Below are 14162 nucleotides of genomic sequence, written 5' to 3'. Positions count from 1 at the left end.
CCCTCGCTCCATAGTAACCAGTCGTATCCCAGTTTGCCCCCGTTTGGGTATTTTTCTTCCTGGAATATTTCCCTTCGTATTTTTTTTTTTTCTTTATTTTTTTTTTCCTATTTTTTATTTTTCGTGCCATTTTTTACACTTTCAGAATTTTTTTTTTCTTGAATTATTTTTTTTTATTTCCCTCACACAAGCTGGTCCATTATCCACACTCACTCCCGTTCCCTCCAACGACTCTCGCTCTCTCGCGCGTCTCTTTCCACCCGCCCACCCCCAATCCCAAAGGTATTATAAAGTAGTCCACTTCCTCAGCATCCTCCCCCCCCTCCGATTCTTTCCCTTCTTTTCTTCCTTCCCCATAGGACTATTCCGTCTCACGCCATACCTGCCATTGTGTGTTGGTGTTTTGCCATCTGCTCATATCGTTGGGTTCCGAAGGCTTTGTGAGCCGAAGCAGCAGCAACAATGGCGGAGCGGAGGATCTCCTATGCTCCCGATGTCGAAAACGGTGACCGTCACCGCGACGCCGATGTGAACGACGGCAACCTCGATGAGTACTCGGCTCTCAACCGCTACATCTCGACTGCCCGCGATGGCCGCCGTGGTTCCACCTCCAGTGCTGGCGCCCTCAGCACTCACGACAAGAAGGCGCCCTTCTGGAAGTTCTGGGCCAAGAAGGGTGACGGTGTTGAGGAGGGCTGGCAATGCCCCGATGAGTGGCTCGACACCGAGCTGCGCTCCGGTCTGAGCTCCAGCGACATCGAGCCTCGCCGTAAGAAGTGCGGCTGGAACGAGCTGGTCACTGAGAAGACCAACATCTTCATTCAGTTCATTGGTTACTTCCGTGGTCCTATTCTGTATGGTGAGTTGATTTCCCTGGGTCATTGGAACGCGTCAATTGGAGGGCCCAATTGCTAACGCGTATATTTCTACAGTTATGGAACTTGCTGTCGTCCTCGCTGCTGGTCTGCGTGACTGGATCGATCTGGGTGTCATCTGTGGTATTCTGCTCCTCAACGCTCTCGTTGGTTGGTACCAAGAGAAGCAGGCTGCCGATGTCGTTGCCTCTCTCAAGGGTGACATTGCTATGCGCGCTGTGGTTGTTCGCAACGGTCAGGAGGAAGAGATCCTGGCTCGCGAGCTGGTTACTGGTGATATCGTTATCGTCGAGGAGGGCCACGTTATCCCCGCCGATGTCCGTCTGATCTGTGACTACTCCAAGCCCGAGAACTTTGAGACCTACAAGGAGTACCTTGTTACCTCCCAGGACGACACCCTCAAGGAGAAGGCTGAGGATGAGGATGAGGACGAGCGTGAGATCCACCAGGGTGTCTCTCTGATTGCTTGCGATCAGTCTGCCATCACTGGTGAGTCCCTCGCTGTTGACAAGTACATGGCCGACACTTGCTACTACACCACTGGTTGCAAGCGCGGCAAGGCCTACGGTATCGTCACTGCTACTGCCCGCCAGTCCTTCGTCGGTAAGACCGCTGCTCTGGTTCAGGGTGCCAAGGACTCTGGTCACTTCAAGGCTGTCATGGACAACATCGGTACCTCTCTGCTCGTTCTCGTCATGTTCTGGATTCTCGCTGCCTGGATTGGTGGTTTCTTCCGTCACCTGAAGATCGCTACCCCTGAGGACTCTGAGAACACCCTGCTCCGCTACACCCTTATTCTGCTCGTTATCGGTGTCCCCGTCGGTCTGCCCGTCGTTACCACCACTACTCTCGCCGTCGGTGCCGCCTACCTCGCTGAGCAGAAGGCTATCGTCCAGAAGCTCACTGCCATTGAGTCCCTCGCTGGTGTCGACATCCTGTGCTCTGACAAGACTGGTACTCTCACTGCTAACCAGCTGTCTATCCGTGAGCCCTACGTCGCCGAGGGTGTTGATGTCAACTGGATGATGGCTGTCGCCGCTATCGCCTCGTCTCACAACGTCAAGAACCTTGATCCCATTGACAAGGTCACTATCCTTACTCTCCGCCGCTACCCCAAGGCCCGTGAAATTCTCGCTCGTAACTGGATTACCGAGAAGTACTCTCCTTTCGACCCCGTCTCCAAGCGTATTACCACTGTCTGCACTTGTGATGGTGTCCGCTACATTTGTGCCAAGGGTGCCCCCAAGGCTATCCTCAACATGTCTGAGTGCTCCGAGGAGGAGGCCAAGCTCTACCGTGACAAGGCCGCCGAGTTCGCTCGCCGTGGTTTCCGTTCCCTCGGTGTCGCCGTCCAGAAGGAGGGTGAGCCTTGGCAGCTTCTGGGCATGTACCCCATGTTCGACCCCCCTCGTGAGGACACTGCCCACACCATCGCTGAGGCCCAGGTTCTTGGTCTGTCCGTTAAGATGTTGACTGGTGACGCTATCGCTATCGCCAAGGAGACCTGCAAGATGCTTGCTCTCGGTACCAAGGTTTACGACTCTGAGCGTCTGATCCACGGTGGTCTCGCCGGCTCTGCCCAGCACGACCTCGTTGAGAAGGCTGATGGTTTCGCTGAGGTCTTCCCCGAGCACAAGTACCAGGTCGTCGAGATGCTCCAGCAGCGTGGTCACTTGACTGCCATGACTGGTGACGGTGTCAACGACGCTCCCTCTCTCAAGAAGGCCGACTGTGGTATTGCCGTCGAGGGTTCCACCGAGGCTGCCCAGGCTGCCGCCGATATTGTCTTCCTTGCCCCCGGTCTGTCCACCATTGTCGATGCTATCAAGCTGGCCCGTCAGATCTTCCAGCGCATGAAGGCCTACATCCAGTACCGTATCGCTCTTTGCCTGCACCTTGAGATTTACCTGGTTACCTCTATGATCATCATTAATGAGACTGTCCGCTCTGACCTGATTGTCTTCATCGCCCTGTTTGCCGATCTTGCCACAATTGCCGTCGCTTACGATAACGCTCACTTCGAGGCCCGTCCTGTCGAGTGGCAGCTGCCTAAGATCTGGGTTATCTCCGTCGTTCTCGGAATCCTTCTGGCCGCCGCCACCTGGATCGTTCGCGCTACTCTCTTCCTCAGCGACGGTGGTATCATCCAGAACTTCGGCTCTCCCCAGGAGATTCTCTTCCTTGAGATTGCCCTGACTGAGAACTGGCTCATCTTCGTTACCCGTGGTGGCAAGACCTGGCCCTCGTGGCAGTTGGTCATCGCCATCTTCGTTGTCGATGTCCTCGCTACCCTGTTCTGTGTCTTCGGCTGGCTCTCTGGTGACTTCCACCAGACCTCCCCCCACGACTCCGCCACCTTCTCCACCAACAACGATGTCGACATTGTCACCGTCGTTGTCATCTGGGCCTACTCCATTGGTGTCACCGTCATCATTGCCGTCGTCTACTACATCCTCACCATCATTCCCGCTCTGGACAACCTTGGCCGCAAGACCCGCTCCAAGGCTGACACCAAGATCGAGAACATGATCGCTCACATGTCCAAGCTGGCCATCGAGCTCGAGACCGACCGTGAAGGCAAGGTCCGCTACACCCTTGGTGCCCGCACCGAGGAGGTCGAGGAGGAGGAGTAAAGGATGTGCGCTCTCTGCACAAATACCTTATTAACCCGTTTCTCTCCTTTTCGCCAAACGGTTAATCTTTCCTGACTCGCTCCTGGTCCGAGGTCAATAATTTCTTTTTTCCTTTATCCCTTATTTCCCCATCCATTTTTCTCCCTCGTCGTGCCTCTTGTTCTATCCTACCACGCGGATCCTGTGTGTTTCTTCTTGTCTCGACCAGTCTGTGGACATGCATACCGTTTGGGACGAAAAAAAGGCTCGGTCTCTTGTCTTTTTTTTTTTGCCCTCTGTTTTTCCCCCCCGTATCATAGACTTTTGTGTGTTTTTACCCCTTGACATCTGTTTGCTTTCGAGTTGATAGATCTCAAGTTTTCTTTCTCTACGTGTATGTATGTCGTTAATAGTGGTACTTAGTCAAGTCATGGAGGGATTTTAATGATTGTTGTGCATTGTAATCGCTTTTCATTGTAGTATTTCTACTGTAGTAGTAACTTGGCTATTCAACTGGCTCTCAACTGTGTTGGACGGCTCTGTTCTAAAGTCGTTTCTCTCTTTCTTGCCCCCAAGTTCTCTGCAAACCAGATTTGATTTCACAAAGGTTGCTCCATGCTGAAGACACCCAACACTGCCTTAGTCTTTGTTACTAGTCACCCTAGCTAATATCTAAGCAAGCACCATGTTGCAAGAACTCTCTTTATACTCTAGGTAAACTGCAACCTAGACCACGTAATAGAACCATCATCATCATAGTGACCATACCCATCTCTATTTCGCATAAACAGTCTCCCAATCAATCCACTGCACATCGCCGAACACACCCGCCTGATTCTGGAACACCTTACTCGGTTCACTATACGGCTCAAACCCACTCCTCCCCAACACAGTAGTAACATTCCCCGCCGCACGCCCCGTCGCATTAAACCCGGGCCCATACGCCTCATACTCCGCCATAAGAGTAATCCCCTTCTCATTCCGCCCCACCCCAGAGACAATCCAGTCAATGTACCCACTAGCCCTGATACTGGCGTCCTCGTATGACCGGGCAAAAATGGACCGGTGCTGCGAGTTCCAGGGCCGGCCGAGCGCGCAGGCGCCTACGATGCTTGGGGCGACGGAGGCGTTTGCGGCCCGCACGTTGCTGTCCACGATGTAGATGCCGTATTTGTTGGTGAAGGTTGTGTTGGTGCCTTTCCAGGCGGTGATGCCGCCGCCGCACCCGCGGAGGAGTACGTCGGAGGATTGGATCCAGGCTGTGCCGAAGCCGTAGAGGAAGTCGGTTTGGCCGGCGAGAATCGATTTGTAGAAATACGCGTTGCCGAGTTTGCCGACGTAGACCTGTAGAAGGGGTGGTGTTATCATCTAATAGATAGATGGATGATGGATTGATGGAAGGATGGCTTGGTGGGTGGTTTTGTACGTACTGTGTCCTGGTAGGAGTAAAAACTACAGTAGTAGAAGCCGCCGTTGGCACGGCTGAAGCTCAATGCGTGGGCGGGCCCATCACTGTAGTCAGCCCAGGTGTTGGTGAAGTCGATGTTGTATGCGCGGAAGTTCTTGTTGCCAAAGGGGGTGTCGTCTGGCACTGGGTAGCCTGTCGTGCCCGAGCCAGTCAGACTGGCATCGAGAGTAGGAGAGACGATCAGGACACTGGAGTAGACGTTGTCCACGCTCTGGCCGGTGTTGTCCTGGTTCGCGGCAGCCCAGGTGATGGTCACCTTGTTCTTGGTAGCGTCCGTAGAAGCATCAGTCTGGCCGAGAAGGGTGATGGGACCCGCACGGGTGACGTTCACTTGCTCCTTGTAGGAGCCAGCCAGAATGAGGATGGTCTGGGAGGAATTGTCATCTGGCAGAGACTCAATGGCAGCTTGGATGGTGGTAAAGTCTGCGTGCTTGTCCGAGGCCGAGACCTTGATAGTGCCCTGGGGACAGTGATTGCCCGAGGCCTGGCATTCCTGGCGAGAGACGTGGTTGATGGCTACACTGTGGACGCAGGCAGCGTGCCACAGGAGCGCGAATAGAGCTGCAATGTACAAGCGGAGCATGGCGGGCCAACTTCCTGCTATGCGGTGGGATCCACTAGCAGAAGAAGGATCCCCAGGGCGACCGAGTATGGTCCTTTTATACTGCTGCAAGGCATTGCTCCTCGCCAATGGCTTGGGAAACGCCGTCAACGAGATGGACGGAAAATCTCCTGGCTCATATTGTTCCTGACGAGGCTATACCCGAGATGGCAGAGATGTCCGCGCATAGATTGGTATTGTCCTTCAGGATCTCCGCAAAAGTCTGCATGAAGCTGGGGTCACCCCGAAGCTTGACTTTCCCCGCATGGTGGAAAATCTTGCTGGGAAAGAGTGGAGGAGTGAGATTGGGGAACGGAGAATTGGGCTTCCACCTGTGAGAGTGCGGGGAAAGGGAAGCTAGCGGGTGGTTTAAGTTGCAGGGATTGAGACTTTGCGAGGAATTGGAAGATATGGAGAAGGAATGACCGCCTATTTAACTAACTATGAACAAGTACCAATACGAGCAGAGGTTTAGCCTAAATCTACGATACAATGGAGATACTGGAAGTAGTCATACTGAGGTTGAATGATACTGCAAGCTTTCTATTAGCTCGTCTACCTCGCCTGAAACACGCTGTAGCGCGTCTCTTTCTTGTACTCGTTCTAGTTCCTTTCCTACTGAGGAGGATCTTTCCAAGCAGCAAGTACTGATTTCTTTGGGAGTAAACATGTGTACAGCGCTAGCTCGAATACTAGCAATGGCGTAGATTTAGTTACATCAAACGAATGATAATACACAAGAAGCATGAAGTTTCACTATACGCTACATGCAGCGCAACTACAGTCAATGAAACCATAGACTGCTTTCCAGTATGGCACAAGATGGGTATCAGTAAAGACAGCAGAAATAGAAAAAAAGTGGGTATCGTATGGTCGCTGAACAAACGGCAGATCACTTTTCGCTAGTAGTAATCCGTCGGCGTCCATTCTTGTCCTGGGTAAGACGTCGGGGACATGATGATTTCCTCGCTAGAGTCATCGTGCGTGACTGCGAGCTCGACGGGTTCATGAGTCTCATTGACCAACCGGGCATCGCCTCGGTGGGGATATGTTGAGAAGATGGAGACGTCAGAGACGTCTTTTGGTAGATTGGGGTCTTGCTCGGGCTGAGGTTGGATCTCGGGTGACTTTGGTGGTACAGGGGGTTGAGCATCTTCGTGCTCGTGTTCTTGGGGTATAGTGCGCTCCTCTACTTGGCTCACATCGGATAGTGGAATTGACTGATTGCTTTTGTCGGAATCGGATCCTCCGATGGGTGACAATGGCGGCGGGGACAGCATGGGCTGACTCTTTGTGCGAGTATGCTGAGTAGCAGTGGGAGGTTCTTCAGACTGGAACGATGAGTAGAATCGGCTAGTTAGCATAGGATTGGTCGCAGTGACTGGTGGAAGGGGCAGGCTGGCCCACTGGCGAGGGTCACGAGCGTGATTGGACGATTCGACTGAGGAGAATGAAGATTTGGAAACTGGCGGGGGTGGAAGGTCTTTGTCGACGGGGTCAATAGTAAGGTTGCCGTTGTGCCTGAATGAGTCTTGTGGTTGAGAGCTCTGAGGAGCCGTTGGCAGGGCTTTCATCGGAGCAGGTCTATCAGCACCAAAATCGAAGGCCTTGCTCTGTGCAGGCTGGGGTTCTTGTTGGCGACCAAAAAAGCCCTGTAAATGGTTAATAAGATAGTATGAAGCTTTTGTCTCGATGATATCACATACGCTGATCCTGTTAAAGGCCCGCTTCTTCTGGCCACCCTCCTTCGGTTGCGACTCACTCTCAGCCCCTCGCGCTTGAAGACCTTGAAGTTCTTTCGAAAATCCATCCTGAAGCCCAGAGAGCGCATTACCCACCGACGCACGGCGTCTTCTTCCAAAATTCTTCAACTTGTCCATCCTCGAATCACCAGATGCCGCGTGCTCTGACATCTCATTGGCGGGAGTATTTGGACGCGTGCCCTTGCTGTTATTGCTCTGGCGACCGAAGCTACCAAAGCTCAAGATGCTGCTTCGAGTTCCTGGAGAGTACCTCACTTCATTCCGGAGCGGGCTGTGTACGGCTGGCGTGGAGGGAGGCAGACCGCTGATTGACTTGCGCTTTGATTCCAGGATTTCTGCAGAGGTCGGAGGTCGGTGTGGGTAAGTTGAGCCAAATCCTGGCGCGACGTCGTCAAGTGAGGGCAGAGTGAAATCGGATACCAGAGCTCTGGAGCTAGATTGGTCGTATGCGTGGTGGTCTGGCATATCATCCTGGGCCATTTTCCCAGGTTGCTGCAGTGGTGAAGGAGGTGTGTCTACTTCTCCCTCAGGAGGATGGCCAACTCTCTGCTCATCCACTCCGAGTGTGGAGACGGACAGTTGCCGTGCGGCAAATCTTGGCTTCGGAGACACAACGCCCTGTGAGGGAACGCCTCTGGGTTGCATATCTTTTGGAGGAAGACTTGGCGGGTGTTCCTCTTCCTTTGGAGACGAGATATCCTTTGGCAGCACCTCTGGTGAGATTCCTTCCACAGGGACGTCCTGGGTCGAGAGGTCGATCGAGAAGTGTTCTATTTTGGGTAAAGTAGGTTTGGCATTCTCTTCAGACACTGGGCGGATTGACGGGAGCATAGTCTCGGATACTGGAATACTCGGCAGTGATGAATCTTTCATGTTCGACACAGTGGGAGGTGTAGGGGGCCGGATAGGAAGAGCTGGCAAGTTCTTCTCGCTTGGTTCTTCGCTAGCTGGGGCACAAGTCAAGCAACTGCCGGTGTCATTCTTCAATTCGTCTTTGGGCTGGCTGCGCGGGCCATCAGAGTGCAAAGCGACAGTTGCACTTGGGCTCAAGCGCGGCTCGAAGGTCGAAGCCTGTTGAGGACGGGGTTCGGCGGGTGACAGGCCAAGTGCCGCGATCATTTCCTGCTCGAGGTCGGATGCAAACTGCGACTGTCCAGGGAAGCCTCCGCTTTTACGACGGTCGACATCCGCAGACGAGGAATGCGTCTTGCTAGTTTGTCCAAGAAAGTCTCCTTTGTCTGTCTCTGCAGACGGTCCATATTCCACTGACCCATTGGCTTTGAGTCGTTTGCCCGCACGCTCATCATCGGCAGAGCCCTCCAGAGACGAGGCAGGGTCCATTGTAGTTGCAGGGCCAGCAAAGAGATTGTCATTCCGATTGGACTTGAAGATGGGAAGACTCCCAAACACAACAGAGTTGCGCAAGGAGGATTTACCATGGGAGGAATCCGAATTACCTGACTCTGAGAGTGAAGAGAATTGTAATTGCAAACTTCTGCGTGAAGCAGAAGGAGCCGATTGGTCAACCTACAGACATTACCAACATCAGAACGGCTCGAAAAAAAGAATCATAAAAATGGGAATGAGGAGAGAAGAGCCGAAAGAAGAGAAAAAAAACCAAATGCATCATTCGTGTCACATTCTAGAATCCAATGCCAGAGCGATAGGAATTACATCGTGGTATGCAACAATGATAAGGAAACATCAAGTATAGAAAGGCCAGACTGCCCGCTGTCCACACAAAATGAAAGAATAAGACCCGCGCCAAAAGGGGAAGTAAGAATGACAAAAAGGAAATGAGGTCACGTATCTACCTTGTCTCCGCTGGGTCGGAACTTGCTCCTGCCCTTAGCGAACAAGCCCTTGGCAGCTTCGCCTGCCTTGCCACTGAAAGTGCCAGCCGTGTGAAGAAGGTCCTTGCCACGCTGCTCGACATTTTGCCGAGTCACAATGGTTCCAATGTGACCAGATGGGCGCCTGGCATGACCGGCACCAGCTGGAGCCCCCTCCTCCTTGGAGGTAAGATTGCCGAGAGATGTGAGTTTGGGGAACTTTCTAGTCGTGGGCGAGGTCCGTGTGAAGCCAGACGATAGAGTCTGAGTGGAATGAACAAGATCGGCATGCTCTGGATGAGCATGCACGGTAAATTCAAGCCAAGCCTTGATACCCGTATCTAGAGTTGCGAATTGCTCTCGAGTTTGGTCAAAGGCTCGGATGCGCTCCGCAGGAGATGTCTTGTTGAGTATATCGCGGAAACCTTGCAGCTTGTTTTCATCGACCTTTGATGTTCCGACTGGCAAAGACACTTCCCTTTCAGCTAATTGACCACCGGTGGGGATCGCGATTTCCTCCGGTGGAGAGTTTGTCTGTGGGATTGGGGGTACGATTGAAAGCCTGGGCTTCTCAACGCGCTGAGTGTCGTCGAGAATTTCGCCCGCAGTCAATGGCTGATCCCTGGGCAGGTTCTCCGCTATGGGCTCTGGGTTTTCAACGATAGGCTCGGGTGGCTGGGCAGCCAGAGCTGTGCTCAAAGAAGGAACCATGTGATCTGTCTCGGGAGACTGTGCCGCAGGTTCTTCATCGGACGTGGCCGACTCCCACGAGAAACGCCGTCCCAATCGGGGCCTCTTTGGCTCAGCGTTGGCTGATGGAACTGTCTCAACAGGCGTTTGCGTAGCTGCATATGGGTCCTGGGCAGCCAGAGGGTGTGTGTTAGTCCAGTCGGGGTGGGTTTCTGAGACCAATGGTCTCGGGACTTCATTTATACCCGGTCCGACCGAATCATCCCAGTACTTCTCATAATTTTGCGGGATAGACCCATCCTGGGGTGCCTGTGGCTGAGGCTCAGGCTCAGGCTCCTGTGAGTTCTCCCGGCTTAGCGAACGCATGATCTCTTCACGCAATCGATCGTTGTCAGTGTCCTGCGGCGAGTTGCCTGCACTTGCAGGAATGATTGTAGGAATCTCGCCTCGATAGCCTTCAGATGCGATTGTACCATTGCTTCCAAATTTGAGAGGTGCGACGAAAGTATCGGCTGTCGTACTCGAGGGGATTGATGTGCCCAGGGAGCCTGGGACGTCGGCCGGTCTCTCCGGTGAGCCAGATTGACCCGGCGAGACCGATGACATCTCGGCCTGCCCTGCGGAGGGGACCTGACTGTCCGTAACCACAGGTCTTCTTGAAGGGCTATTGTCACTCTCGGGAAGGCTTATGTCACGTCGATGACCGGGCTTGAAGGATGGAGCCTGGTCCGCACTTTCCTTGGGCGCGTCGGTGGGGGTACTAGACTCCGCGGGTTCCTCAGGAATCGTGGGCGTTTTGTCGTCCTGAACGGCACGGTGACTGATTACTGGACTAATGACAGAACTTCCGTCACTGTTTGACCGCACCACACTGCCGGCAGTGGAGTTGGGAGTCTCTGGAACGTCGAAGGCCTGGTGAACCACCGATGTGAAGCCCTGAGAGGCCTGGGAGTCTTGGGAGGCCTGCGATGGATTGTGATGTAGCGAAGCCTCCGGGGACTCGGAGCTTGCACTTTGTTGGGAGCTTGGGTCAGTGGAACCGAGGAAGTCGGCACCAAATCCTGACATTCTTTTCAACTCTGGCAGTGCCATGGAGGGCACATTTTGAGTGGTTTGTGAGGTGTTTGAATTCCCAGGCATGGTGCCATTGCCACCAGTCACCACAGGCTGAGTCGAGGCAGGACCGGATGGCATAGAGCTCTGAGGCTCTGATGGACGTCCTGAACTCGCAGCTTCACCTTGTGGTGTTCGCTCTTCGCGCATTCGCTTGTAGATATCGGCCGGTCGAATGAAAGGCAGTGACTTCTGATCGCTAGCACTGGGAAGTGGCCTGACTTCGGTGGTGGGACTGGCGCGAGACTCCTCAGTTCCAAATCCAAGTCCAGACAAGCGCCTGGAGCTCAACTCGGAGGTGCTGCCCGTCTTGTGCGTGGCGTATGGAGGCGCAGGTGCCACGGGTGGCTCTTCCTCCTCTTCTTCGTCGTCATCGTCACCCCAGTCGCCACCATCGTATGAATACTGCTTCGCTTGAACCCAGCGCTGGGTCTTTTGGCGATTGACGTTCCGTTCGAAGGAGGGGGGAACTCTGCCCGGGTTTGTTGGTGAGAGGGGACTATTCGTGGCGGAGGGACTGAATAGAAGATGTTTGTCTTAGAGCTTGTGTGATGAAGGACAAGTGATGGAACATCGGGGCCGTTACTCACGTATTCTGGACCCCCCGGCCATGCCATGGAGGATTATGGTCCGCCATTTAGTATAAAAGCGTCGAGTATTGTGGTCAAGCAGATCTAAGACTCTTGCATCGGTTGCTGCCTGACTGGGCCACTCGTGGAGATTCCGCGTCGCGGTCGTTATTACGCAAGGTCGACGACCCCCTGATGCTTTCCTAAGCTCGTGCAGGCAGACGGGGACCGTCGGGTATTTGAGGGAGGACGGCGTGGCGCGAGCAACGTTGCGAGTGCCAATGCGGACGCCGATCAGATGAGATCGGTTACCTGGAATCAGGCGGGAAACAAGATTAATGTACAAAACTGGAGATGACGTGTATCCACCCAGAATGGGACAATATGGACACAGATGACCGGAGGTTGAGAAGCAAGCTGAAAGAAGAAGCAATGCCAATTATATTGATACCCCTTGAAGCTCTGGAAATTTGGTGTTCCAAGGAATCTTCCCCTGATTTTAAGTCTGGGGTTACAGTACTTCGTCCGACAGTCCGTTGGATCTAATTTTGGTTGCGGCGGTGCTGCTGACGTAACGAGGGACCGACCGCGGTCACGTGATAACCATCGAATTCGCCGCGATTCACGACGTGTTTCGATTTCGGTGGCTCGCAAGCAAGGATCAAATGATCGTGATGTCCTTCTTCTGAGGTTTTGACTCATGCGAAAATTGCCCTGGCTTCTGCTTGCTTGACCCCACGCCATTCCTTGAATGCCTATCTTCCACTTCACTGCTGCAACCGGACACGTCTACGCCTCCCCCTTATCGATTAAGAGATCCATTTGGCCCCCCCCCCCGGTTGCCAAACATCGGCCAAGTCCACACCGACCCACGCCTCCTCTGATCTCCGAAAGGCAACGGCCCTTTGATTCACTCGGTTATATCTCCTACATCGCCCTCTCAGAATGACCGGACCGTCCATTCAAGATCGCACGAGCGAGTTCAGCGCCATCATCGGCCATGCCCAGAAACGACTCGGCGCTTCTAAAGTTGGGACCCAGCGACAGGCGCTCCTCACGGACGCCCAAAGGCGACAGGCTAATGGGTCGCCCTCTGGTGCGCAAGATCGCAGGGGAGGCCGATCGGAGTTTGCGCGGACGGCCCGGGATATTGGAAAGGGCATCACTGGAACGACCGCGAAATTGCAGCGTTTGGCAGAGTGTGAGTTGCTTGGTCTTGAGAAGACGAACCGCCGAAACAATGCGGCCAGATCTGTCGTTGAATCTAGTCTAATACTGAGGATCTAGTGGCGAAGCGAAAAACGCTCTTCGACGACCGACCCGTCGAGATTTCCGAATTGACATACGTGATCAAGCAAGACCTAGCCTCGCTGAACCAACAGATCGCCTCCTTGTCTGCGTTGACCCAAGCGCAACATCCCAAGTCGAGCCGGTCGAAGACAGACCAAGAAGGAGAACACAATGACAATGTGAGTATGCTATCTGGTAGAAAGAGCGCGCGGACTAAATGCTAACTGACTACGCATCAGGTCGTCGTTATGTTGCAGGGAAAACTTGCGGACGTCGGATCTTCCTTCAAGGACGTTCTTGAAGTCCGGACAAAGAACATCCAGGCCTCTCGGACAAGGACCGAGAACTTTGTCTCCTCTGTCTCATCCAAATCACAGTCCGCTCTCGACTCGCAACGCTCTGATTCACCGCTATACAACACCTCGGGCCGCCGAACCCCTCAACCAGGCTATCAAGGAAACTCCTCCGACCTTTTGACCTTGGACCCTTCAAATCCTTCACCTTTGGGACAATCATCAATGCAGTCAGATCAGCAACTCCTAGTTATGGAGGAGGCCCAATCTAGCAATTCCTACGTCCAGGCTCGTGGAGAGGCCATCGAAGCCATTGAGCGGACTATTAGCGAACTGGGTGGCATCTTCGGCCAGTTGGCACAAATGGTCAGTGAACAGTCCGAAATGATTCAACGCATCGATGCGAACACGGAGGACGTTGTGGACAACGTCCAAGGCGCCCAGCGAGAACTTATGAAATATTGGACCCGCGTGTCTGGTAATCGCTGGCTCATTGCCAAGATGTTTGGTATCCTGATGGTGAGTACATCCATATTCCTAGTTACGTGATGCCGGTTATTAACATTCGTCCAGATTTTCTTCCTTCTTTGGGTTTTGATCTCGTGATAAGCTCGACTCGTCAACCCTTCCCTTTCGATATTGTATTATAATACCTCGCTGAATGTGGTCCCCTACACACACAACAGCTCCTCTGCATGCTCCATGCCCACAGGGCGCGTTTTCTTTTCTTTGTCCTTGCTAGACTCGGGATGTCTGATACACTCGTTCTTCTCTTCCCTTTCCTTATCTCTCTATTCTGGGACTGTGTCCCTATGAAGAGCACCTCAAGTAAATAAGCACTGTGTACTAATTGAATCACCACGAATAAACAATTCCATCATTACAAACAAAACATTTTGGACGCTTAAAGGCCACCAGAAAATATGCGCAAGATTGACATGACAGTTTCCCAAATCGGTATACTTTTAAGATGCCTTCAAGGTGTTGACAGAGCAAGTTCGTGATCGAATATGTCTGAGACCGATCCGAACTTTGCATCAGTTGATAGATCTGAAG

The 14162-nt window shown here is 53.2% G+C and overlaps 5 protein-coding genes across 5 annotated transcripts; 2 read left to right on the top strand and 3 right to left on the bottom strand.

Moving 5' to 3' along the window:
• Positions 1-462: 462 nt before the first annotated feature.
• N7458_001613 (Plasma membrane ATPase) lies at positions 463-3508 on the top strand (the record flags this gene model as incomplete). The annotated part of the gene is made up of 2 exons (XM_056904996.1): positions 463-859; positions 933-3508. 2 exons carry the CDS (start codon positions 463-465, stop codon positions 3506-3508), a joined length of 2973 nt encoding a protein of 990 aa, XP_056769103.1.
• A 753-nt stretch (positions 3509-4261) lies between these two features.
• Positions 4262-5538, bottom strand: N7458_001612 (putative pectin methylesterase; the record flags this gene model as incomplete). Its single annotated transcript, XM_056904995.1, has 2 exons — positions 4262-4831; positions 4918-5538. The coding sequence occupies 2 exons, from the start codon at positions 5536-5538 to the stop codon at positions 4262-4264; spliced, it is 1191 nt and encodes a 396-aa protein (XP_056769102.1).
• A 920-nt stretch (positions 5539-6458) lies between these two features.
• On the bottom strand, positions 6459-8660 carry N7458_001611 (uncharacterized protein; the record flags this gene model as incomplete). Its single annotated transcript, XM_056904994.1, has 1 exon — positions 6459-8660. The coding sequence occupies one exon, from the start codon at positions 8658-8660 to the stop codon at positions 6459-6461; it is 2202 nt and encodes a 733-aa protein (XP_056769101.1).
• A 461-nt stretch (positions 8661-9121) lies between these two features.
• N7458_001610 (uncharacterized protein) lies at positions 9122-11591 on the bottom strand (the record flags this gene model as incomplete). The annotated part of the gene is made up of 2 exons (XM_056904993.1): positions 9122-11471; positions 11545-11591. 2 exons carry the CDS (start codon positions 11589-11591, stop codon positions 9122-9124), a joined length of 2397 nt encoding a protein of 798 aa, XP_056769100.1.
• Positions 11592-12468: 877 nt separating this feature from the next.
• N7458_001609 (t-SNARE syntaxin) lies at positions 12469-13712 on the top strand (the record flags this gene model as incomplete). The annotated part of the gene is made up of 4 exons (XM_056904992.1): positions 12469-12724; positions 12811-12992; positions 13053-13625; positions 13680-13712. The coding sequence occupies 4 exons, from the start codon at positions 12469-12471 to the stop codon at positions 13710-13712; spliced, it is 1044 nt and encodes a 347-aa protein (XP_056769099.1).
• Between the last annotated feature and the right edge of the window lie 450 nt (positions 13713-14162).

This window comes from Penicillium daleae, assembly GCF_028827525.1.
Source record: "Penicillium daleae strain IBT 16125 chromosome Unknown utg000002l_segment0_segment0, whole genome shotgun sequence".
Lineage (NCBI taxonomy): Eukaryota > Fungi > Ascomycota > Eurotiomycetes > Eurotiales > Aspergillaceae > Penicillium > Penicillium daleae.
This window is presented reverse-complemented; position numbering and strand designations above follow the sequence as displayed.